Source organism: Haliotis cracherodii, unplaced genomic scaffold (assembly GCF_022045235.1).
Source record: "Haliotis cracherodii isolate W230 unplaced genomic scaffold, xgHalCrac1.p SCAF_7, whole genome shotgun sequence".
In the NCBI taxonomy this organism is placed as follows: domain Eukaryota; kingdom Metazoa; phylum Mollusca; class Gastropoda; order Lepetellida; family Haliotidae; genus Haliotis; species Haliotis cracherodii.
Window position 1 is genome coordinate 29,727,096 of NW_027266330.1, and position 27,562 is coordinate 29,754,657.

Here is a 27,562-nt window from a genome sequence, read left to right on the forward strand (position 1 = left end):
GCAACTGTTGACAATTTGTTTGGTGTTGGCAAAAGAACAGATATTAATTAGACCATCCACTTACCTTGACATAAACGTTCACATTGCAACATATACATACAGTGCAAATTTACATTTACATTTGCACCTGCTCCAGACATGATGCAAATTTGCTCCTAGTGTAAATATACACACGTGTAAACGCGTTCACGTGACAAGTATACTCACGGATGTATTTCTACACCCGTATACACATATATGTATAGAGGCGCATGTGAACGGGGTATTAGAAAGTCAAAAAGACGATTACCGGTGCCTACTATGCTGATCTGCATCATCGCCTGAGAGATTCTATCAATGAAATGCGGCGAGGAATGCTGACAGCTGGAGTTCTACTACTTCATGACAATGCCTCTTCTCACACCTCTCGACTTAAAGCTGATGTGAGACAATGTGGGTTCGAAGAGCTTCCTCACCCTCAATACTCGCCAGACCTGGCACCAGGTGATTTCCACCTGTTTCCTAAACTGAAAGAACATCTTCTTGGAAAGCGCTATGACGACAACGATGACCTGAAAGATGTGACATTGGTTTTCCAGGCTGGCTTCAGGAAACTTCTCCTTGGTCTCCTTGACTGGAATTGAAAAGCTTCACTATCGATATGAGAAGTGTGTTGGAAAGTAGGGAGACTATGTTGGAAAATATAATTAAAAGCACTTTCACAATTATTGGTTTTGTTTGTTAGGCTTAGAACTTTTTGACCAGCCCCCGTACACTAGTTATAACACTAGTTAGACATCTATTGATTGCTGTATAATTATTTATCTGTAAAATGTCTGACAGGTTTATACATGTGTTATGCTGGGTTGTATACATGCTCCGGAAATGACACAATCGCTGTTTTCAAAGTTCATCATGTTTCCATGGAAATGTCCAAAATACAACTTTGGAAAATCTTTAAATAGCAAACAGGCACCAATGCTCAATGTGATCAATAAGTGTATGGAGTTTCTTGAAACTGGATTGTATAGTGTTTGAGATATGCCCCAGAAAATATATGATTACAGACGGACGGACAGAATGACCAACTGACGACTATAGGTGTATCAGCAGCCAGTAACATGTTGGACATTTAGTGATTGGAAGTGATATGATATTCAAGAAAGCACCACCCTGCAGTGACGCTTGTCAGGGAGGTGAAATGGGGTTCAACGTTGCGTTCAAGAGACATTTATTTGGAGCTACGGGCATGCATATGTGTGTGGTGGCTTGTACTAATCCGAACTTGTGCATATCTTATAGTGCCAGAGACACTATCCCGCAGGTTACCATGGACGCCCACTCAGACACATTCTGACTCAGAGGTGACCAATCCTGGCTTCATCCCGTTAATGCCGAGCGCCTGGCACGTTAACAACAAGTAGTATTATCAGAGGATCGAATCACAGACCTACACACCGACCTGCACAGCGAATTGCGGTGCCATTTTTCACATTTAAGATAAAAAAACAACACAGGAATGTTTCGTTTTTTAATCATCATTTTAATTTTACCGTAAAAAATACGGCGAATATGAAAGCTATATCTCGTGACCTCCAGCTCAAAAGGACCAATAAAAATAATCCTGCAGTTATACATTTTAAGCACGTATTTCTTGTACGCCTTCCTGGCATTATGTACAGTCTTCATAGGCTGACAATGAGTGAGTGAGTGAGTTGGGATAAACGCCGCTTTTAACAGTATTACAGTTATATCACGGCGTGTCAGCTTAATGTGGGAGGAAAACCCGAAGTGATGCAGGTCTCAGACGTTTACCACTTCGGTGAAACCCACGAACACGGGTATGGTGCTGACAAACCTAGGAACATAATCGGGGCGAACCGGGATTCGAACCCACGATCATAGGTTTCTGGTGTGCCCAAGGGACGAAACTCTGCACAGCGAATTGCGGCGCCTTAGACGACTGGGCCACCCGTGCCCCGTCTAAAATAGAATTACACGCATTTGAATGCGAGTGTCTCAGGAAGTGAATCATGTTGCACGTGTAAGATCACGACACATGTAAAACAGATACAGTGCGATGCAGATATGGATAGGGGATCTTTAAGGAAAACGCAGGGGCGGCCGGTAGCTCTATCTGGCGACAAGTCAATACCGAAATCGTTCATCGGGAGGGCGGATCCAGCATTTATAAAATGTCAAAATCCTTTCTCGCTCGACTTTTACTGCCTTACAACATACTATATTTGGTTTTCAAAAGGGGGCGCACCCACCCCCACTCTGGATCAGCCCATGGGGATCAGTAAGGAGATGCGCTTGCCGAAGCGAGCTGATAACAAGCTATAAAAAAAATGATAATTTAGAAGTGTGACCCTTTTTTAAGGCAAGCACATGCCATTGTTATCAGAATATGTCCATTATATGTTGTCAAAATACATCTTGTAATAAAATAATTTTGATCAGCATTGGTGCCACATCAAGTTTGGCACTGGCCCAAGCCACGTTCCGCCCTGAATCCATCAGACAAGCACGAATCTTTCTTTTGGCCAAGTTTTCAAGAGAAAATAGTTTGAAGTCGTCAGGAAGAAATTTCTGCAGCTGCTCTACATGGTGTAATGCTAATTGGTGAGGGGTGCTTGACTTTGGCTTCCCCGACACCAACGCCAACCTCATCAAAATTGGTAGGAATAATTTCGGGTCAAGTGATCGAAATATGGACAGAAAGAGTTCTAAGTTCTCCTCGTCTAGCGTGTAGCCATGGGCGGATATCACAGTTTCAATTATCTTGTAGTTCGCAATGTCATTCTCCTTCGCGGCAGGGTGGGATTGAGCAAGTTTGGAAATGGCGTCTTTCACGACACAGTGTTCCTCGTGGTACGTCCTCGCGCCGTACTTGATGAGTTCTTGCACCATTGTGACCTGACCGGCGTTGATGGCCTTAGATATGGGCAGCTTTCCTTTACGATTAACAACGTCCAACCTCGCGCCATGTTTGACCAGCTTTCTCAGAAGCGACACTTGCCCATAGCTGGCCGCAACATGAACGGGGGATAGGCCATCGTGGTCCAGGACGTTAGTCTTAGCGCCAGCGTCCAACAACCAATACACACACTTCGGTCGATTGTAGACCACGGCCTTCAACAAGGGGGTTCTACCCCACGCGTCCTCTATTTCAACTAAAGCCTTGGCTTGCAACAACAGCAGAAGACACTCGGTAGCCCCTGCTTTTGCCGCCGTGTGCAGTGGAGTTTCGGCGGAGCTGTCTTGAAGATTGGGATCAGCTCCATTGCCGAGGAGATATTTAACAATGTAGCCGTGCGAGTTGGTGGCAGCTGCGTGTAGGGGCGTGGTCAGGGTGGTCTCGCAGCGTAATTTGGTTATACCCCCTCGAACGCATGAGTAAATTTTCCGGAGTTTGCCGATGTCGCCCGTTTCGGCGGCCTTAAGCGCCTCCCGCACGAAAGCGGGGTGGGGTTGGCTTGGAACTTTAACTCGGCCTCCCCACCAGAATCTCCTTTGGGTGTAGGTGTGGCTCGTATCCTGCACGTTGCCCATCATAGAGAGATGGGGGCGGGGGGAGTGCCACATGTACGCCTGAAACAGACAATAGGTGTACAGTAAACTACGGTTATAACGAACACGCTTATAACGAACTGACGGATATAACGAACTTACCTTTTGGTCCCGACTACTTGCTGTAGTCATGCTGTATATGTACTTATAACGAACTGCGGTTATAACGAACTAAAACTAGTAGTCCCTTTGAGTTCGTTATAACCGTAGTTTACTGTAGTTAGACAACGGAATTTGGAAGAATGCTAACATTTATCTCTATACTAGAATCTTACGCAGTTCCTGATCCCTATCAAGTGCATTTTGTTTAAGCCCGATCTCAGCATATATTCCAGCAATATGGCAATATTTTGTTTTGTGAGTTGTTTAATGTCGCACTCGGCAATATGACAGCGGTCTCTAAACACGCACCCCTGTGAAATTGGTGGAATGTTGAAAGAAAAAAAAGCGGCGTAAAACAATATTCGCTCACTCTAAACATTCGAATCTGTAGAGACCCGTGAAGATTCCGGGGTAGAATAGGTCTTCAGCAACCCATACTTGCCGTAAAAGGCGACTGTGCTTGTCGTAAAAGGCGACTAACGGGACCGGATGGTCAGGCTCGCTGACTTGGTCGATACATGTCATCGATCCCAATTGCGTGGGTCGATGCTCATGATGTCAATCACTGGATTGTCTGGTCCAGACTCGATTATTTTACAGACCGCTGTCATATAGCTTGAATATTGTTGAGTACGGCGTTAAACATCAGACAAACAAACAAACATCGAATCTGTAGCAGGCAAGCCAGTGGTTGACAGCATGAGCAACTATGCACGTCGTCGGGTACAATTACAAAATCTGACAGTTCAGACATTGTTGTCATGAGCGTTTAATCGTATATGAAGCTGGATAAACGTACGGACTCCGCGTTAGAATAGGTGTTTGCGTGTTGATAAACGCCGCATATTCAGCAATATGACAGCGTCTGTGAATATTCGAGTCCGGACCAGACAATCCAGTGATTGCCACCGTTGGCCAGTGGGACACGATGACATGTATCAACCAAGTCAGCGAGCCTGATCACCCAATCCCGTTAGTCGCCTCCTTCGACAAGCATGGGTTGCGGAAGACAATTCTTGATTAAGTTGATATATTTAATTAGCAATAGAGTCAGTCGGTCACAGAGCTTGTTCTGTTTAATAGCCGGCTTTCATCGAAACATTTTGTTGTGAATCTTTTGGAGTGATTGGACACACTGTCATATTTAGCTACTGACTGACTTGAGAAGAGCTGTATTTATAAGAATCTACAAGAGCCATCACGCCATGATAAAGTTGTCATGTTGTGTCTAAGCATCCTGTAAAGGTCTAGTTTTTGACACTACATATATATCGCTTCACTCCAAAAGAAAACTTAGTCGCCTCTTATCTTTTAAATTGTTGGAGTTAACGTGGCAAGGCAATAACTAGATGCACCCTATATGTTGACCTCTGTTAAAGTAGTCGGAAATGCTAAAAAACTGCTTTTCTGGCGTCATTTAATAAATACGAGTCATAGGACTATAAAAAGTGCATACATCAAAATAACGCGAATTGCCCTAATCTAGCCTGTCCTAACTGACAATGTGATTACCCTTAAAATGTACCTTTACAGGTAAAATGATGGTATACTTAGAGAATATTCGTGTGTTGTCATGATCATGCATGTATGAAATGGCCTATAACCTGAGGTGATGACCTCAGAGCCCCGTGCATTCTCCCAGGTGCAAATGTCACCGAGTTGGGGGCGGTCTCAAAATATTGCTGTTATTGTACTTAATTGACATGCGTTGATAAGGTAGCAATTAGGATATGTACTGCATTATATTTGCTTGGAAACATGATGGACTAGTTAAGAGCTATGAAACGGGATGAGTATTAGAAGGTTGCGGGTTGGAATCCAAAAATGTTGTTCTACAGATTGTTTCTTGAGGTAGCATTTATCTCCGCTGATGACGTATATGAATCTGTTCTTTTGAATCTTGTGTAATGTCTTGCCACGAGCCCTGTACATTTAGCCATGATGGACACAACAGGGTTGAGCTCACAATGTCTGACTGGCGTACGTAAGACAAAACCTTGTTGTGCCGCCAGCACATATGTCTTGTACTTTACTTGTTTCTTATTCAGCCGAATTTTCTCCATGAGTTGAACTTTCGTTTCATATGGTCTGAAGTCGACCAATGTCATATATTCCTGTATGGTCGCCTTCAGAATACTCATGGTTTGGGCGACAGTATCTGATTCCCGGACGTTATATTAACTGGCGTTATCTATGACAATGACACTGGCGTTGTTCTATGGGCAACAGCTGAAGTTCCAACCAGTCTATGAACACATCACCTCCTATACTTTCCTTATGAAAATCACCAGTTTTCTTTTTCGCCTCGAAAACATCCATCAATAAGCCCCATATCATGGGTTGCAGCGTGCAAAACAATGACACGATTACCTTTACCTGATGGTCTATGGGTGTTTTTTGTCCATCTGCCGATAGCCACATGTAGTCAGTGGAAGGATTCATCAAGGTAAATTATCTGGACACCCTTACTGTGATAGTTATGAATGGTTCGGAGATAATGTGACCTCATAGACAGGATGGAATATTTTCCCCTGAAAAGTGCTCAGTCATCGCCACGCGCAGTGTATCGAAATCCTATCTCTTGGAGAGCAATAGTGCAGTCCAGGAAACATTAATTGCATCTTTAAATCCTCCCAAATTCTACTACAAGTCAGGTTACCTTCTGCTCATAAAGCTTGTACACTATACGCCTAATCACCCTGTATCAAAGCTGTCTAAATCCTTTTACGCCCCAGTTTTGTTTTTGAGACCACCCCTATACCTGTTTTGTTTTCTTATCATACCGAAGACTTGAAGGTATGAATTGAAAACACCATAGCTTGGGCAGTTCGGTAATTCACCCTATCTCAATTAATAAATGGTTTCCCTCTATCTCTCTTAAGTGTAAAGAACTTGTATGCATTTCCCAGTACAGACTCCATATCATTTACCATGCAAGTGTAATGTAACATGCATCATGTGAGCAATGTTAAGAAATAAAACGCAGCGTCATTTTGTCATTTTAGAAGATGCACATCTAGAATTTTCTCAAAAGGATTTTTGTGTGTGGAGAAGATGTTTTATGAAGACTACATTATTATCATTGTAACGGAGTCACGTGCGAATATTTCTATAGTCCGTTTCAGACTGCCATCATTGGACTTAAAATAAATGTGAACTTCCATGTTTTCGTTCGAATTTGTCTCCTGTAAACTTTTCGATAGGACTCCTCGTGACCGAAATACTTCAAACCACAGGTAGGACGATTGGCAGTTATTCGAGATTTCAATAACAACAGTCTGTGAAAATTTATATCCCTTTTTAACAGACAAAAAGCAGTTTTCTAGCATTTCCGACAGTACTTTAGTCTGTTGTTTAACATCTCACTCGGAACATACGATGACATGCATCAACCAAGTCAGCGAGTCTGACCGCCCGATCCCGTTAGTCGCCTCTTACGATAAGCATGGGTTGCTGAAGACCAATTCTAACCGGATCGTCACGGGAGACAGTTGGTTTTAACCAGTTTAGTTAAACCAACGAACATTGTATCAACCCATGGTTCATCTTCGTGATATAGGACAACACTGGAGAGACAACTCGATGAAGTATAAAACAAGATATATTACATGGGCATGTTTTCTATTTTTTTTAAACTGAAAAAAGTTAAGAACGACATTTTCTGTTTGTTTGTTTGTTGTTTAACCCCGCACTCAGCAAAACGGCGGTCTGTAAATAATAATCGAGTCTGAACCAGACAATCCAGTGATTGACATCATGAACATCGATCCACGCAATTGGGATACGATGACATACTAACCAAATCAGCGAGCATGACCACCGATCCCGTTACTCGCCTCTTACGACAAGCATAGTCGCCTTTTACAACAAGCATGGGTTCCTGAAGACTTATTCTACCCCGGATCTTCACGGGTCTAGTAGAACGACATTTAGATTGGTTAGTACAGTGTTCGCATAACAAGAGGAGGTAGGATAAATGAGCGAATGACAAATGGGTTTCATGTTCGTTTATCAGGAAAGGGTCAATAAGACCACTTCAACCCACATGAACAAATCGCCAGGCGAGATTCTGTACAGGTAAGTGTGTGAGTGTATACATATATTCTAGTAGCGGACAATGTATGACTGACCTGCATTGTAGCGCAGCATCCGCCAACAGAATTGTCCATGTGTTTGGGGACAGTGTACCAGTTATCTAACAGCGGTGGCGTGACCTAGCTACAATGTGACGTCACAGTGAGAAGATCAGTGGCCTGTTTTAGGTGCACCTGTGGGTCATGTTCACTGTCGCCGTGGCACGTGATGACATACACACATCCACATGCGGTAGTTGTCACGCAAACAGAACGTGCTTCCACAACTGGCGCTCTCCCTCTGATGGTGTTATTTACGTTGTGATGTAATCTCACGCCCATGCAAGTTGCCAGTTATGGTAAACTTAGGGACTGGTTATGGGGGGAGACTATGGCGGAGAGATTGGCTGCTAGGGACGTATTTAGTCGCCTCTTATGAACATTTAGACATCTCCTATTGCCAGCATAGGTTGCTGGAAAGTATTTAGTGGCCTCTAACGACCATTTGTAAGAGGTGACTAACAGGATTTTACGGACATGTAACTCATTAAGATCCGGGTTAGAATAGGTCTTCAGCAACGCACGGTGCCGTAAAAGGCAACTATGCTTGTGGTAAGAGGTGACTAACAGGATCAGGTGGTCAGGCCCGCTGACTTGGTTGATGCATGTCATTAAATCCCGATTACGTGGCTCGATGCGCATGATGTCAATAACTGGATTGTCTCGGCCGGACTCGATTATTTACAGACCTCCGCAATATAGCTGTAATATTGCTGAGTGCAGCGTTAAACAACAAACAAACAGATATGTAATGGCATCTTGCGACCAGAATTGGTTGCTGGAGATGTATTTAGTCTCCTCTTGTGGACCATAAGTTAAATGTTAGTTTAGAAAACCAAGCTCAAAATTGAGCAAACACTTTAAGCCACAGAACATCCATGACGAGATGTTATTGAAAGACCACAGTCCAGGTATATTTGTTTCTCAAGGTTGTTGTGTATCATTTTTATTTCAAGTGGCAACATTTCCAAAAGTCAAGTTTAATTCAACCATACCTTGATGATAACTATGGTATTTTATGATAATCTAAAAATGTTCTCTGGTTTACACATGAAAAAGATCGTAATGTGGCTGTTAAGCTTCTAGTGACTCACAGGCAGCTCGGGTTGTCCACTCCCCAGGGAGCTGAGAATCCATTGATAATAATGGTAATAATGTTAGCGCTTTGAGCATGTACCTTGTGTGACGAGTTTAGAACAATACAAATACACACATTTTATTGTAATAATTGTTTAATAGAAGTCAAACAGACACTAACTATTAATAAGTTGAATAAGATGTTAATGAAAGATAATGACAATGTTACAAGCATTACGAACAGTAATATTTTATTTAGTGGTTTGCAATCATGTGCATCCACCGGAAGTGCTACTTTAAAACATTGTTCGACCAGAGCTCCAGATAACTTTTTGAGCAATTGAGTTTTTATTCTAGGGTTCTATTTTAATTGGGTTATAACATTTTTCATTGGGTAACCAATATTATTTCACTCATCTATTCATTACTCTATTGTTTTTTTCCCAAAATTAGTGAACATTTTAAGATTTAAAAAAAATGAAATATTGTTCTTATAACTGTTCTAAATACATAGGCTCAGAAAGTGAATTAGCTCACAATTATGTTTCGGAAATTAGCTCCGTTATATGCATGCTAAAAAAGCTTCATTGGGTATTTACACATGTGATGTCATAGATCCATGACTCGAGATGCACCATTTGCCTCGTGAAGGATTAGCAAGTAACGTTTGGAAATCAGGTGCAGCATATCTTTAAGAATAAGACACTCTGTGGTAACACGTGACTGATTGTTAGTTTTGTCATTAAGTGGTACACATTGGCAACATCTCTTCTTAATGTACTTATTTCTCTATATGTTTCTATGGTTTGCGTTTCTTTTGGCAGTGAGTATACATCCCTGCACACTGGCGTGTACAGGCTCACTGACGTAGACATATGCACAGGAGTAATAAACTTGGAATCTGGAATTTCAATTTTGTCTAATATTTTACAGGACTGGGCCTTACTGTGTTGGATCGGTAAACTGATGAGTGAGTGAGTGAGTTTGATTTTACTCCACTTTAAGCAATATTCCAGCAATATCACGGCGGGGGACACCAGAAATGGGCTTCACACATTGTACCCATGTCGGGAATCGAACCCAGATCTTCGGCGTGACGAGCGAACACTTTAACCACTAGGCTACCCGACCTCCCCGCAAACTGATGACTGCTAGAACCTAAACCACATTTTAGAAGACAGTACAGACAACATGCACTTAAAAATGATGCATAGCTTTCAACTTAAATCAGACTTTGACTGACAACAGTCTCTCATACCAAGCAGTTCCTGCTGTATTCTGCAAATATTTTGCAGAAATGCCCACGCGGTGCAGAAATGTATCTTCTTGCAGAAAAATCACATTTTGTGCAGACCTTGTGCAGAATTTGGCATTTATCTGCTGCAGAATTCATCAAATACACTGCAAATCTTTAACAGGTGAGTCAAAAGCTGGTAACAAATATGTTGGTTGGTTGGTTGGTTATATAACGCCGCATTCAGCAATATTCCAGCTATATGACGACGGTCTGTAAAGAATCGAGTCTTGACAAGATAATCCATTGATTTATATCATGAGCATTGATCAACGTAATTGGGATCGATGACATGCATCAAAAAGTCAGCGAGCGTGACCACCCGATCCCGTTAGTCACCTTTTTTGGACAAGCATAGTCACCTTTTATGGCAAGTATGGGTTGCTGAAGACCTATTCTACCCCGGAATCTTCAGGGGTCAACAAATATGTAAACGGACATATATTTCATTTTGAAGTGATGTTGACTTTTGTATTATTGCTTACTAAAAGTGCAGGGCCCCGTTCCTCAAAGCGATGATCGTAAACCTATGTTAGAGTATGGGACTTACGATCACCTTAGTGCTAAGATCGCTTTGTGGAACGGGGCCCAGGTCTCTATGTTTTACACTAGTCATCTCCAGATTGACTTCAATAAGCTCCTCTAGGCATGGATAAGCTTATCATTAACATGTCAAAACAGGTGGAAAACTACAAAATTCAGGAAAACTAAGCATAAAAGTTTGCAGAATTGTGTGCAGAATTAGCTAAATTTAATAACAGAATTTCCAAAAATGGACCTGAACAAAGGTATAGTGATCTATAGGGTCATACTGCTTTGAACAGTATTTCAGTCATATCACAGGTGTGTCAGCTTGATCTGGGAGCAAAGCCTTAAGTGATGCAGGTCTCACACGTTTACCACTTTGATAAAAACCACAAGCTGCGGTATGATGCAAAAAAAACCTAGAAACATAACTGGGGTAAACTGGTATTTGCACATAGGTTTTTGTTGCGCCCAAGGGAGGTAACTCTGCACAGAGTATTGCAGCACCTTAGATGACTGGGCCTATAAGTGACCTGAAGTAGCTTGATGTCTGAGTGAGTGAGTGAGTATAGTTTTACGCCGCTTTTAGCAATATCACAGTAATATCATGGGACCCCAGAAATGGGCTTCACACATTGTACCCATCTGGGGAATCGCTTTAACCACCAGGCTACCCCACATCTGAAGTTGCTATTGTAATTGGTGTGAAAGGGTTACTGACCTGATCAGAATTATGCCGCCCCAAATCTCTGATTTAGCTAACGTCATGGTATCTGAAATGGTAATGCAGAGTTAGAAATTGGCACTAGTCATGTACTCCTTACCAAACTGCCCAATGGTAAAGGTATCCTAAGGACTAGTAGAAATTGGCCAATTTTAAGGGTTTTGCTATATGTTATCATTGTAAGGACTAGTAGACAAAAACTGTTAGTTTCTAACCCTGAATAGGTGAGTGAGAGACTTGAGAAATATTTACTTTTACTAAATGATTCATGGGATGCATAGTGCTATATAATGAGTGCCAGTCAAAACCGACCAGTTCCAAAACAGACCAGCCTATATGGTCAAAACAACCCGTTTTTCAGGTCGAAACCGACTTAGGAGTTAGAGGAACCACTACCGGATTGATTCTTGCATGCTAACAAGTATGAATGTACATTGTATATTGTTTGCAAATTAAAATTAAGGATTATTTAGGAATAAAAAAATGATGGGTGTCTGATCTGGTCAATTTTGTGGACAGATTATTTACATACATTTCATGTATATTTAAGTATTCATGTGTTTGTGACTTTGGTTGGTTGGTTTGTTTGTTGTTTAACGCCGCACTCAGTAATATTCCAGCTATATGACGGCGGTCTGTCATTAATCGAGTCTGGACAAGACAATCCAGTGATTGATATCATGAGCATTGATCCACGCAATTGGGATCGATGACATGCATCAACCAAGTCAGCGGGCCAGACCACCTGATCCCGTTAGTTGCCTTTTACGACAAGCATAGTCACCTTTTACGTCAAGCATGGGTTGCTGGAGACCTATTCTACCCCAGAATCTTCATGGGCCGTTTGTGACTTTGAATGTACAGTAAGGCTTTTGGGGTTGTTGCTGCTGGGGCACACTCAGCAATATTCCACCTTTATGTCCATGGTGGCACCCTTGATAGCATGAGCAAGAATCCACAGCATCAGGGTACGATGGCACACAAAAATCCAAGTCACCAAGTCTGACCAACCGATCACATATGTAGCCTCTTTTGACCTAACAATAATAACAAACAAACTTGCAAGCCTCCTGTACGATCTTTTGCGGATTTGTTTTGAATTTGTACATTATTATTATTAGTTACATGGTCCTGTGATTCACATGAAAATTGGTCTTATGTGGCGGAAATAACATTTACTAGGTCTGTCTTTATGCAAATGAATAAGAAGTGTTAACATGTTGACAATGACATATAGTTACATATATACACACTATATTACAGCGTTAGAAACTAACAGTTTTCGTCCCCTAGTCCTCATAATGATAACATATAGCAAAACCCTTAATAATGGCAATTTTCTACTAGTCCTTATGATACCTTTACCATTGGGCAGTTTGGCAAGGACTATAGGACTAGCGCCAATTTCTAACCCTGTAAAAGAGGTATACATATTTTAATTACTTTATTCGACGTAATAAGCGCCCCACTCTAATAAGCGCCCACGGCGATATTTGCTAATATATTGGCTAGTAAACAATCCCAATAAGCAGCCTTCCAATTGATCAATGCACACAAGACTTATTTATTCGTGTATAATACGCACTCATGTGTCATATGCACCCTTAATTACAAGCAATTAAATTCTGGAATAATATATCTGTCGTGTATAATATGCACAGACTTTTCTTTTTATCATTTCAGGCTGTCAGCATAAACCACGAAATTTACGATCTTTGAAACTCTTTCACCCAAATTATATTCTAACAAGAGCACCCTATTTCTAATTTTTAGAGCGCCCTGGGCGCTTATTACGTCGAATTCAGTACTGCCCAATAAGTGACATTCCAAATGTCAATGACTGAATGAGTGATTCCAAGTTCAGCAGTCTACATAGGTCCACTGGGAGACACATCAGGAAACTGACAACTGCGCTTACACCTAAACATCAATCCACAGAACCTGCCTGGTGCTATTCTATGATGATAATGAGCACAAAAAGAACATATTAAATGGACTCGACAAACAAACCTGCTCGGTCTACCACAAGAAAAGGATTAATGGTGCCTTTTATGGCATGTTGCAAATGTGACACTGAAAGAACGTATCGTGTTATGATAATCAACCAGTTATATATCTATGAAACTAGATGCAGAAAGTATGAGAAATCATCACATATAAGAATCGTTGGAGCGACAAGAACTTTAACGACATCCATAAGTGAAAACATTGCGCAAGCGTGTTGTTTACTTCCGGTACATGTGCATGGAGGGCGAATGAGTGTTTTGTAACTTTGACATTGGCTCGCCATTCGATAAGATGCGTTTGCTTAAATTAAGCTCCGTCCTGCGCCAAGGATGTGTAAAGCAACTGAAACAGGTAAAAGAAGAATATAAAAATATAAGAAAGACACGTAATCTGTGGGTTAACAGCGTAAAATCTTATGGGTTTGACCCCGGCTCTTATACAGGTGCTTCATCAGCTGGTGAGTGGGGTATTCATGTTAAACTGCGGAATGGTATCTTACTGAGATAGCACTATAAATCGGCATCGGTCCGGACTAGTACAAGCAGGCGCACACATACACACACACGTGCATGCGACCGCCTCCGTGGTTGAGCGTCCGCCCGGAGAGCGGAAGATCCGGGGTTCGATCCCCGGCCTAGTCATACAACATGATACAAAAAGACGTTAAAAGATGGTACTTGTTGTAACCCTGTCTGGCGCTCGGAGTCAGTATACTTTGTCTGAGTGGGGTATCCATGTTAAACTGCGGCATGGTATCTCAGTGAGCTAGCACTATAAATTGGCAACAGTCCGGACTAGTACAAGCAGCCACACACTTACATACACGTGCATACACGTCGCTATATAAGTGCAATAATCTGGGACGCTACGTTAAAACCAATTTCACCTCACCTGATTGGATAGGGGTTGTCAAACTTTGTGTACGAGTCCAACAATGTGCAAGTTTCGTTTCTCCATGGGTTCGGATTTTCCACTTCCCTGTATATTTTTATAGTTCTGACTGGATCCCAAGTTGGTTTTCTTTCAAGTGAAGCAAATATATGTGCTCATTTCATTGTTAGGGGACAAAACATCGACAGTCCTGAAGCATTGTTTTTAAACAGTAGCAAGTAGCCCCTGAGCTTGCTCGGCTCCATTTCTGCTCCAGTGACCACCGCCGTTGTTGATTTATCATGTGACCGGAATTTTCACTTGTTTGTAAACAAACATACCATTTCTGAAATATGAACAGGCGGGCCTAATGGGAGCCTTTCAGTGTGCTTTACATATTGTTTTGCATAATTCTGTAGATATACATCCACCACAATTGCGACAGTGAGGTGCATGGCAGGTGCTTTACACCTCAAAGTGAACATATATGTCTTGAGCTCTCCATAGAGCTTTGCCCATGCTTGCCGTAAAAGGCGACTATGCTTGTCGTAAAAGGCGACTAACGGGATCAGGTGGTCAGGCTCGCTGACTTGGTTGATGCTTGTCATCGATCCCAATTGATATTAATCACTGGATTGTCTGGTCCAGACTCGATTATTTACAGATCGCCGTCATATAGCTGGAATATTGCTGAGTGCGGCGTTAAACAACAAACAAACCAACCAACCAACAACCTGGAGGATAAATATGCAAATGGTAATAGTTTTTCACATTTTAGGATATTTTCTCAATGAAAGTTAAACACACTCGTCCAAAATGAAGCAGATAAATAAACATGAATGGACTGATTAAGATGTGACAGAGGTGACTCGGCTGGCCGCAAGGATCTCTGGTAGGAAAGTGATTGACTTCATACTTAGGCATATTTATGTTGTAGTTTAGGCTTTGACAAACACTGGCTTCTAATCTAATCAAGCTGGCAATAAGTATTTTGTAATTCAGCCGTAAGAAAAACACAAACTTTCTCTTCAATTCTTTTTGAAAAGCAAGACTTAAGCCAACTTACTCTGCTCAGAACTTGTGTTGTCGACTTCACAGTGTAGAGTTCTATTGGTTTGGTTTGAGAATTGAATTGGACATGTAACATCACACTCGGAAATTTAAAACACACAGTACCGTCGACGTACTGTCCCTTTGGCAGAACCGACAAACACATGAATGTGAAACGGGTTATCTGGAGCTCTGTATGTACCGGTAACACCATTAAGCATAGGTATTGATGATTACACAATTTACAAAATAACACTAAAATATTTGTGATATATTTGTCAAATCTGGATAAAAAGGTATGAAAGTTAATTATTTTCAGCTGTGATTTTCTCCAGTGTACATATATATCAACAGCAACTTAACCATGTTAATATTTGTGCATTTTTCAAGAAAGTGAATTTACTTTTTTCTTAAGCATGTTAAACACTTATCTGTCGTCAATTCATGCACATTGGTTTTCTCAACAATTTGTTGATCATGATAATAATTATATGACCCTGCCATGTTCAGTTTGGATGAGATGGACAATTGGTTGCATGTTCAGTTGGGATGAGATGGACAATTGGTTGCATGTTCAGTTGGGATGAGATGGACAATTGGTTGCATGTTCAGTTGGGATGAGATGGACAATTGGTTGCATGTTCAGTTTGGATGAGATGGACAATTGGTTGCATGTTCAGTTGGGATGAGATGGACAATTGGTTGCATGTTCAGTTGGGATGAGATGGACAATTGGTTGCATGTTCAGTTGGGATGAGATGGACAATTGGTTGCATGTTCAGTTGGGATGAGATGAACAGTTGGTTACATGTTCAGTTGGGATGAGATGAACAATTGGTTACATGTTCAGTTGGGATGAGATAGACAGTTGGTTACATTTTTTGTTTGCTTTTTCAGTTCCAAGCAGTATCCTACTCCACAAGAAAACTTGGAGTAAGTGACGCCTTTAATTTAATTAAATCCTGATAAAAGGGGAATAAATCCAAGTGATAAGCAAGTGAAGTACATTCACAGTTACATATAAAAATTATTGTTTCTGTTATATGTAAACAGTTTAAGGTTGATGTTTAACACAGAAACAGTGAATAAGGTACTTTATTAATGTGAAGAAACAGAACTCGAAATTTTGTCATTGAGCTTTGCTTTTAAACAGTTTAATTTTGTCCTGACCTTGCAAGAAAGGTCTTATTTTGACAACTATAATTTATGTGCTATGTGTCGTTATTTGTCACATTGTTGGTTGTCGAATAGAAAGGATACTGAAAATGATGTTTCTAATGATTCCGATGGCTGTATTTGTTACCATGGTTACATTGTTTGTGTAAATGTAGGAAGTGCAAGAAGATGTGAGGATGATCAGAAACATTGGAATCTCGGCTCACATCGATTCGGGAAAGACAACTCTCACAGAACGCCTTCTGTTTTACACAGGCAGACTAGCAGAAATGCATGAGGTAATTGTCACGTTCAACATGTTTGTCTCATTCAACATAATTGTCTCATTCAACGTGTTTGTCTCATTCAAAGTGTTTGTCTCATTCAACATGAATGTCTCATTTAACACGTTTGCCTCATTCAACATAATCATCTCAGTCAACATAATTGTCTCATTCTACGTGTTTGCCTCATTCAACATGTTTGTCTCATTCAACATAATTATCTCCTTCAATATGTTTGCCTCATTCAACATGTTTGCCTCATTCAACATAAATGTCTCATTCAATATGTTTGCCTCATTCAACATAAATATCTCATTCAACATGTTTGCCTCATTCAAGATAATTGTCTCATTCAACATATAGTAAACTACGTTTATAACAAACACGCTTCAAATGAACTGACAGATATACGAACTGATTTTTGTCCCGGCCTTTCGCTGTGTATTTGAAGTATATATCCTTATAATGAACAACTGTTTTACCGAACTAAAATTAGTTCCCACTTTGAGTTCGTTATGACTGTAGTTGATGAGTTGTGCCATGCCCCTTCTAGGTTTAACGCCATAACCTTTTGTTGACCTTGACCTTTTCAGGTGAGGGGGAAGGATGAGGTGGGCGCCAAGATGGACTTCATGGAGCTTGAGCGTCAGAGAGGCATCACAATCCAGTCCGCGGCCACTTACATCATGTGGAGAGACCACAACGTCAACATCATTGACACTCCAGGTGATACAGCAACTTGTTCTTCCTGGATTTAGGGATCGGGATCGATGACATGCATCAGCCAAGTCAACGAGCCTGACCTCCCGATCCCGTTGATTTTGATTTAAACATATTTATTCACAAGGAGTGAACGGGATTGGGGGACAAGTTCTTCCAACTTAGAATGCCCTCTCCCTGGTATTTACAAAATATTCACAATTTCAAATTCAATATATATGCATAAAACATAAAACACTATAGATGAGAGAGAGAGAGAGAGAGAGAGAGAGAGAGAGAGAGAGAGAGACAGACAGACAGACAGACAGACAGACAGACAGACATTGTTGAATGAACAGTTCTTTACACAAATCTTTTAGTTGTACATATATAATGTTGTACTGCCTTAAATATAGCTTCATTTTCTGTAACAACGTGATCTGCATTGCCGTGTAACAGTAAGTGTACATCAATAGGTATGTTATGAACAATATGTTTAAGGCTGTTTAACATAATTTCACGCTGATGACTAAAGAATGGACATTCCATGAGATAATGATATGCATTTTCACATGTATTCGAACATGTACAGTTCGGGTGATCTTTTATACCAATTCTATATAAATCATAATTCAATTGACTGCACATGTATCTCAGTTTTGTGTGTAAGATATTATATTTTCTTTTTCCATAAGCGAAGTACGCAGGTGACGTGGGGTGGTGCTTTTGTAGCGAATTTTTAAAACAAGAAATCGTAGAATTTCGATCTGATAACGGAATAGAGTTCCACAATCGGATAGACGATGGGTAAAAGGATTCATCCCGTTAGTCGCCTCTTACGACAAGTAGAGTCGCTTTTAACAGCAAGCCTGGGATGCTGAAGACCTATTCTACCCCCGATCTTCACGGGTCTTATGTGTTACTGACATGATTGAGCCACTGCGATCCTGAGAATAGACAAAGTATTCATCGATTCAATACAGAAATGTTACAATATTTGGGTGTGTAACTGTAAGAAGTAGATTACTGCACTGATGCCTGTCATATACCATTTATCTTATAACTCAATATGGTATTTGACAGGAACTCATGTAGTAATCTCTATTTATTACCCAGATCTTAACATCTTATGTGCACCAGTGCATTGTGTCTGTCATCCGGATTTCATTGTGACGTATGGATGGAATTACTCCACACTAGTCACGCCATCATGGCTGAAAATTGTTGACGGAATTTGACCTGTTGTGGTTTTCAGTCCATTTTTCTAAAGGGGAGCTCAAAAAGATTAAGAAGTAATGAGTAATAAAGAAAGTATTACAATATAGAAATTATTATACGAGCGTGTGTGTCATACTGATTTTACTCATGTAAGAATTCATGTAATACAAGAATTCTGACACTTGTTTCGTAAAATCAGTATGGCACACATGCTCATATAATACTTTCTATATTTACAGACTCGCAGACTCTTATAGACGTGATTGTGTTGCAGGTCATGTGGACTTCACAGTAGAGGTGGAGCGAGCACTGCGTGTCCTGGATGGCGCTGTGCTGGTGTTGTGTGGTGTCGGGGGGGTCCAGAGTCAGACGTACACCGTCAATAGGCAGATGAAGCGCTACAATGTTCCCTGTCTGGCATTTATCAACAAGCTGGACAGGATGGGGGCCAACCCACACCGAGTCCTCACACAGTTGAGGTCAGTGTGAAACAGCTGCAGCAACTGTGCTGCTCTCTGTAAATATATTATTGTTTTTACTTGTTGGCAGACAGAGCTGACCGCCTCCGTGGTCTAGTGGTAGAGCGTCCACCCAGAGAGCGGATGGTCCGGGGTTCAATCCCCAACCACATCATACAAAAAGACGTTAAAAGATGGTACTTGTTCTTACCCTGTCTGGCGCTCGGCATTAAGGGGTTAAAACAAGGCCTGGTCAGCTCGGAGCCAGTATACTGTGTCTGAGTGGGGTATCTCAGTGAGCTAGCACTATAAATCGGCATCAGTCCGAACTAGTACAAGCAGCCACACAAACACATACACGTACATGCACGCCGCTATATATAAGTGCAATAATCTTGGACGCGACGTTAAACCCCATTTCACCTCACCTCACCAGACAGAGCTATAGGCTGTTTTTCTAATATTTTCCCGATTCGGAACATACCGCAGTAACAATCATGCCATGGCATGATCTTTGTCAAACATTCTGTGGATCAGCATTTCAAGGCTTTGTTCAAGAATTCTGTACTGTTATCAGCCAAGAATCCTAGATTAACAGGTACTCCATTGTTGCCTTACCTCCCTTGTCTTTTTTCAAGACGACAATAGTGACCATCACTAAACTATCAACGGAAGATGCATTTCATTCTCTTATTTCCAGAGCTGAAATTTCCCACCTTTACAGCGACCATGGCCTGTTTGCGCGAGGATACACATTCACGTTCTACAGTCATCCCACTTTGAACACCCACCATACTGTATGGTTTATTTAAGATTCAACATGACCTTGGACTATTGCTACAAGGGATATATGATCACACTGGTTCACTCTCTCACTCATTCACCTACGCTTTGCCTTGATCGGATTAACTTTCGGTTTGGAGACATTATGACAGTCTAGATTGGCCCTCCCTTTCCTACTGCACGGAATCAACTGACTTAATTCAATCGATGCTCAAGAAGATTGTCAAATTATTAACGATCAAGATTGGTTATTTTACCCTTATAAAGAAAGACATTATCAAGGGACTGAAGATAGACTAGATCGTGCACTGCATTTTTACTAGTGCGATCAACAGAGATTTGACGATTTTGTCATTTCGGACTTATTTACATGCATCACATATTGCACCTGTCATGTCACGCATTCTACAGGGAACTGGCAGCTCGTACACCATTATCGCTTCGGAACTCGGGACACCTTTTTGTTCATCTGCTATGCAATTCTCTTGTGATGGGGTGTGTGGAGTTTTACAACAAAAAATGAAAGAATAGAACTTTTGAGAAATTGAGTAAAGGGTCAAAATCGTTTTTGTTTGATTATGGAAAATTGCATACCATTGCAAAGGACCTGTGAAAACCAGGGGAAGAAAAGGTCTTCAGCAACCCATGCTTGCCGTAAAAGGTGACTGTGCTTGTCGTAAGAGGCGACTAACAGAATCAGGTGGTCAGTCTCGCTGACCTGGTTGATGTATGTCATCGTGTCCCAATTGCGTGGATCGATGCTCATGATGTCAATCACTGGATTGTCCATACTCGATTATTTACAGATGGCCGTCATATAGCTGGAATATTGCTGAGTGTGGCGTTAAACAACAAACATACAAACAAATCCATCGAACGATGTTTAGACCTTCTGAACACCACTTGCAACAATCGGCTCCTCCTGGGTACGAGATCTGGATAGAGTAACAATAATCTCCCATAAATCATGGTTGTCAGTTGACGTCAGTTAATGATAAGTTGTTGAAATATTCCGGACTGCAGGATAAATATTCATTCACTCCTCAAAATATTTTAAATTAAATACAAATCAACTTCATTGAAGCACCGATCAGAATGGATGATTGTCATTGTTACCATGGTTACAGGTCAAAGTTGAACCACAATGCAGCATTCATCCAGCTGCCAATCGGACTCGAGGCCAACCAGAAGGGAGTCGTTGATCTCATACACCAGAAAGCTATATACTTTGGGGATCCTCATGGGTAGGTGAATTATGTAAACATTCAGATTAGAAAGGACTCCATCCATCCATCCATCCATCCATCCATCTACTTCTCAAATTCATCCCTAAATGAAATTAAACAAGACAGTTTCAAAAGATACTGATTTGCTCATTAATGCTGTTTGAATTATTTTTCAAAGTAATGATATTTTCTAGAACTTTGGTATTTCCACACAATATGTACGTATTAAATGTTGTAATGTTTTAACCATGATAAATGATTTTTGTTTCTTGTTAATTATGTTTTGAAATATAGTTTCTAGTTAAGAATAGCTCAAAAGGTGTTTGGGGGTCGCCAAGTCGTCTAAGAGTTGCGTCCCTTGGGCACGCCAAAAACCTATGATTTGGTTCGAGGCTCGGTTCGCCCCGATTATGTTTCTAGGATTCTCATCTAGGATACCTGGGCTTGTGGGTTTCACCAAAGTGGTAACAACTGAGACCAGCATGACTTCGGCCTTTCCTCTCACATTAAGCTGACACACTGTGATATAACTGGAATACTGTTACAAGCAGCGTTAAACCTCACTCACTCACTCACTCGTATATGCTGTGTTTCAGAATCAATGTCTATGAAGATGAGATTCCAGCGGAGATGAGGTCGGAATCAGCAGACCGCAGACAGGAGATGATCGGTCAGTTGTACATGGATTTCCAATGCATAACTTGTATTGTCTCAAATCACACTTTCAAATGCTGTGTTAGCTCACCTGCACCACATCATGCTTTAAAGTAACATGTTAGCTCTCCTGGGTGCCGTTGAACAAAGTGATGTTAGCGCTAAGGTGATCGTAAACTCCCATACCTTCACATGGACTTACAACAGTTGTTGAGCTAAGGTTGTTTTGTACAATGGCACTTTGGACCACATCACACATTGAAGTACAATATTAGCTCACCTGGACCACATCACACTTTGAAGTACAACTTTAGCTCATCTGGACTACATTACACGTTGAAGTACCATGTTAGCTCACCTGAATCTCATCACGTGTTGAAGTACGTTACCTCACCTGGACCTCATCACACTTTGAAGTACCATATTAACTCACCTGGTAGGACCATATTAACTCACCTGGACCACATAAAGCTTTGAAGTACCATGTTAGCTCACCTGGGTGCTGTTGTACAAAGTGATCTTAGCGCTTAAGTCATCGTAACTCTCACACATTAACATAGACTGACGACAATAGTGCTAAGATTGTTTGCCACAATAGCACCTTGGACCACTTCACACTTTGAAGAACAATGTAAGGTCACCTGGATCTCATCACACTTTGAAGTTCCATGTTAGCTAACCTGGACTACATCACACTTTGAAGTCCCATGTTAGCTAACCTGGACCACATCACACTTTGAAGTACAATGTTAGCTCACCTGGACCACATCACACATTGAAGTACAATGTTAGCTCACCTGGACCACATCACACTTTGAAGTACAATGTTAGCTCACCTGGACCACATCACACTGTCAAGTACCATGTTAGCTCACCTGGACCACATCACACTTTGAAGTACCATGTTAGCTCACCTGGACCACATCACACTTTGAAGTACAATGTTAGCTCACCTGGACCACATCACACTGTCAAGTACCATGTTAGCTCACCTGAACCACATCACACTTTGAAGTACCATGTTAAGTCATCGTAACTCTCACACCTTAACATAGACTGACGACAATAGTGCTAAGATTGTTTGCCACAATAGCACCTTGGACCACTTCACACTTTGAAGAACAATGTAAGGTCACCTGGACTACATCACACTTTGAAGTTCCATGTTAGCTAACCTGGACTACATCACACTTTGAAGTCCCATGTTAGCTAACCTGGACCACATCACACTTTGAAGTACAATGTTAGCTCACCTGGACCACATCACACTTTGAAGTACAATGTTAGCTCACCTGGACCACATCACACTGTCAAGTACCATGTTAGCTCACCTGAACCACATCACACTTTGAAGTACCATGTTAGCTCACTTGGACCAAACCTGGCTACAGATAAGCAATGTATTTAGGTAAACACTGAAATGAAAAAATCAAATGTTTAAAAACAGCACAAGTAAATACCCCAATGAAGATTGTTCAGCATGCGTTCAAAGGAGCTTATTTCCAAAACACAATTACGAGCTAATTTACTTTCTGAGTCAAGCCTAAATATTTAGAATAGTTATATAGATCTAAAACATTATTTCCTTTTTTTTTTAATTTTAAAATGTTCACTAATTTTGGGAAATAATCAATAGAGTGATGAATGGATGAGTGAAAAAATATTGGCTACCAAATGTAAAATGTAATAACCCAATTTAAATAGAAACCCCAGAGTAAAACTCAATTGCTCAAAAAGTTATCTGGAGCTCTTGTAATTTCCACACATCAGACATTTCTCTCTTCTGAAACTGTAGAACTTATGAAGCACAAACTTATACAGTGCCAATGAAAAGTTTCACATTGAAATCAACTCCTAATTTTAAGTGATGCCAATTATGGCACATTGGAAATGCAAATAATTTACAAAATAGTATACATGTATTTTGTGCAAACACATAGGTGAAAGTTGTGTCTGAAATTCTTGTTTGACCTTGTTATGACCTTGACTTTCATGTATGCCTGTGTAGAACACTGTGACATCTCTTCTGAAGATGGCTTATGCAACTGGCATTTTGGCATAATGATCCTACATGTGACCATGTCAAATATGAATAAGATGACCATGTTTTCTAGGGGACCACACTCCAAAATGGTAAAAGACCTGCATCACTTCGGACATTCCCAAAACTGACCCACGGTGATATGACCGAAATACTGTTCAAAACAGCATTTAATCAAACTCACTCACTCAAATACTGTAAATCTTGAAATTGACGCGAGCATGAGTTAAATGCGAAAAATGCAAGTGGTCTTTGCTCTCATTAATGAACTTTTTGTTTCCAAATGACTATCAACAATAAGACGACCTCACTGCACACTTTGGATAGCAGAAATACGAACATGATTATAAACGCAAACACGGTTTATTGAGCAGCAGTTGTAACAAGTCCATAACAATGTCATTCAAAGAATAGGAGTCATCAATGCTGGGGTCAAGAATTTTACCCACTTGTGTCAAGCTTGTTGATACATACTCCCCATACCAATCAGTGAACTGTTATAGGTTCAATTATTTTATTGCCTTTGAACTTCCTTAATGCCAGTCAACAGAGTAAATATATAAACTGTGTGTTGTTTTTAGGAAAACACTGTTTATTGTTTTAACAGAGGTGCTCTACTCAGCGCTAATTAGCCGTGTATTTACTGTTTGATTGGATTACGGTAATGTATCATTCCACTGGGGATGGGGTGGAAGGGGTCGCATTAACATTGAGTGACATTTTTGGCTTGGGGTCAGAAGTCGTTTTAATTTGGAGACGCATTAATTTCAAAATTTATGGTGAAAAGGTGTAGATTTGACTCAGTTAGGATCCTTGGTGTAAGTAGTGTCAACACCAACTCACTCACTCTCTTGCCTACTGCAGAACACATAGCTAACGTGGACGAGAATCTGGGTGAGATGTTTCTGCAGGAGAAGACACCTACGGAAGTTGAGATACAGGTGAGAGCATGTTTCTAGGATTTAAACCATTTCTTCTCTCACACTGTTTAAATACCACCAGTAGACACTCCTGTGTTGACCTATGCCGGGGTAGAATACGTCCCCATGTCCCAGAGCTTTTCACAGGAGCCAATGAGGATTAGGCAGTTGCAGTGTGTGACAGATTTTGTATCATAATACCCCATAGAGGGGGAGACCGGCTCCAAGGTCTGATGGATAGAGTGTCGACTCGGGGGAATGGTTTGATCCATGCACATGCCCTACCTAAAGGCGCTCAAAGATGGTACTTGTTGTTACCCTGCATCACTTCAGGCTTACCTCTCACATTAAGCTGACACGCCGCGGTATGACTGGAATACTGTTAAAAGCGGAGTTAAACCCAACTCACTCACTCACTCAATAGTGGAATAAGCTATTGTAACCCGGTCTCAATAGTGGAATAAGCCATGGGGTGCTGGGGACCTATTGTAACCCGGTCTCGATAGTGGAATAAGCCATGGGGTGCTGGGGACCTATTGTAACCCAGTCTCAATAGTGGAATAAGTCATGCGGTGCTGGGGATCTATTGTAACCCGGTCTCAATAGTGGAATAAGCCCTTGGGTGCTGGGGACCTATTGTAACCCAGTCTCGATAGTGGAATAAGCCCTTGGGTGCTGGGAATCTATTGTAACCCAGTCTCGATAGTGGAATAAGCCACGGGGTGCTGGGGACCTATTGTAACCCGATCTCATTAGTGGAATAATAGTGGGATCCTGGGGACCTATTGTAACCCGGTCCCAATAGTGGAATAAGCCATGGAGTGCTGGGGACCTATTGAAACCCAGTCTCAATAGTGGAATAAGCCCTTGGGTGCTGGGGACCTATTGTAACCCGGTCTCAATAGTGGAATAAGCCATGGGGTGCTGGGGACATATTGTAACCCAGTCTCAATAGTGGAATAAGCCATGGAGTGCTGGGGACCTATTGTAACCCAGTCTCGATAGTGGAATAAGCCATGGGGTGCTGGGGACCTATTGTAACCCAGTCTCAATAGTGGAATAAGCCATGGAGTGCTGGGGACCTATTGTAACCCAGTCTCGATAGTGGAATAAGCCCTTGGGTGCTGGGAATCTATTGTAACCCAGTCTCGATAGTGGAATAAGCCACGGGGTGCTGGGGACCTATTGTAACCCAGTCTCAATATTGGAAAAAGCCATGGAGTGCTGGGGACCTATTGTAACCCTGTCTCGATAGTGAAATAAGCCCTTGGGTGCTGGGGACCTATTGTAACCCAGTCTCGATAGTGAAATAAGCCCTTGGGTGCTGGGGACCTATTGTAACCTGATCTCATTAGTGGAATAATAGTGGGGTCATGGGGACCTATTGTAACCCAGTCTCAATAGTGGAATAAGCCCTGGGGTCCTCGGGACCTATTGTAACCCGGTCTCAATAGTGGAATAAGCCATGGGGTGTTAGGGACCTATTGTAACCTAGTCACAATAGTGGAATAAGCCCTTGGGTGCTGGGGACCTATTGTAACCCGGTCTCAATAGTGGAATAAGCCATGGGGTGCTGGGGACATATTGTAACCCGGTCACAATAGTGGAATAAGCCATGGGGTGCTGGGGACCTATTGTAACCCAGTCTCAATAGTGGAATAAGCCCTGGGGTCCTGGGGACCTATTGTACCCAGTCTCAATAGTGGAATAAGCCCTTGGGTGCTGGGGACCTATTGTAACCCGGTCTCAATAGTGGAATAAGCCATGGAGTGCTGGGGACATATTGTAACCCGGTCACAATAGTGGAATAAGTCATGGGGTGCTGGGGACCTATTGTAACCCAGTCTCAATAGTGGAATAAGCCCTGGGGTCCTGGGGACCTATTGTACCCAGTCTCAATAGTGGAATAAGCCCTTGGGTGCTGGGGACCTATTGTAACCCGGTCTCAATAGTGGAATAAGCAACGGAGTGCTGGGGACCTATTCTAACCCAGATCCCCACTTGTAATGTGTGTATTTCAGGCAGCTATCAGACGGACCTGCATTGCGCGGACTTTCACGCCGGTGCTTGTGGGGACAGCCCTGAAGAACAAGGGGGTGCAGCCCTTGCTGGATGCTGTCCTGCAGTACCTCCCCAACCCCTCCCAGGTCAACAACCATTGCCTCGACAACTCCCAGGGGTAAGGCACACACCAGGCTCTTGTTTATTGTTTATGAATGTATCTGCTTCAAGGTATGATAAGACCAAAGAGAGCCCCCTCGTTCCCCTTGTGTGTTTTTTATGGTAACAACTTGCACAATATACAACTCAAAATGACGTAGACATCTTGATTCAGAATCTGGGCGGTCGGGTAGCCTAGTGGTTAAAGCATTTGCTCGTCAAGCCGAAGACCTGGGTTTCGATTCCCCACATGTGAAGCCCATTTTATGATGACCCCTGCTGTGATGTTGCTGGAATATTGCTAAAAGCAGAGTAAAACGATACTCACTCACTCATGAATCAGAATCCTGTTGCACTCTTTAAGATAGAGAAACTTTATTTTATACTTCAGTGTGAAAGAAGTTATGAAAAGTGATATTTTCACTGCATTGAACGTGACACTTGAAATCTCGACCGCCTCCGTGGTCTATTGGTAGAGCATCCGCCCAGAGAGCAGAAGCTCCGTGGTTCGATCCCTGAATGCGTCATACCAAAAGACGTTAAAAGATGGTACTTGTTGTTACCCTGTCTGGCGCTCGGCATTTAGGGGCTAAAACAAGGCCTGGTCGGCTCGGAGTCAGTATACTGTGT

General features: G+C 41.7%; 2 protein-coding genes across 4 annotated transcripts in view; one reads left to right on the top strand and one right to left on the bottom strand.

The window, feature by feature from the left end:
* Positions 1-1,527: 1,527 nt before the first annotated feature.
* Positions 1,528-13,609, bottom strand: LOC139447477 (serine/threonine-protein phosphatase 6 regulatory ankyrin repeat subunit A-like). 3 transcript variants are annotated; one of them, XM_071228871.1, is made up of 4 exons: positions 13,562-13,609; positions 12,192-12,444; positions 11,405-11,456; positions 1,528-3,573 (listed from the first exon to the last, which is right to left on the bottom strand). In XM_071228871.1, exon 4 carries the CDS (start codon positions 3,565-3,567, stop codon positions 2,407-2,409), a length of 1,161 nt encoding a protein of 386 aa, XP_071084972.1. In that variant the 5' UTR covers positions 3,568-3,573; positions 11,405-11,456; positions 12,192-12,444; positions 13,562-13,609; the 3' UTR covers positions 1,528-2,406. The 3 variants fall into 3 exon arrangements, with proteins under 3 accessions (XP_071084972.1, XP_071084971.1, XP_071084970.1); XM_071228870.1 differs by lacking the exons at positions 12,192-12,444; positions 13,562-13,609 and adding an exon at positions 13,418-13,433; XM_071228869.1 differs by lacking the exon at positions 13,562-13,609 and having other exon boundaries at positions 12,192-12,645.
* Positions 13,610-13,658: 49 nt separating this feature from the next.
* The window catches only part of LOC139447677 (elongation factor G, mitochondrial-like), a 32,555-nt gene continuing 18,651 nt past the window's right edge, over positions 13,659-27,562 (top strand). Inside the window, exons 1-9 of the mRNA XM_071229106.1 lie at positions 13,659-13,765; positions 16,232-16,267; positions 16,666-16,788; positions 17,367-17,499; positions 18,965-19,169; positions 21,059-21,175; positions 21,754-21,827; positions 24,717-24,793; positions 26,794-26,951. Of these exons, the coding sequence (XP_071085207.1) occupies positions 13,706-13,765; positions 16,232-16,267; positions 16,666-16,788; positions 17,367-17,499; positions 18,965-19,169; positions 21,059-21,175; positions 21,754-21,827; positions 24,717-24,793; positions 26,794-26,951 (983 nt within the window). The 5' untranslated portion in view covers positions 13,659-13,705. The remainder of the gene's footprint in view (positions 13,766-16,231; positions 16,268-16,665; positions 16,789-17,366; positions 17,500-18,964; positions 19,170-21,058; positions 21,176-21,753; positions 21,828-24,716; positions 24,794-26,793; positions 26,952-27,562) is intronic.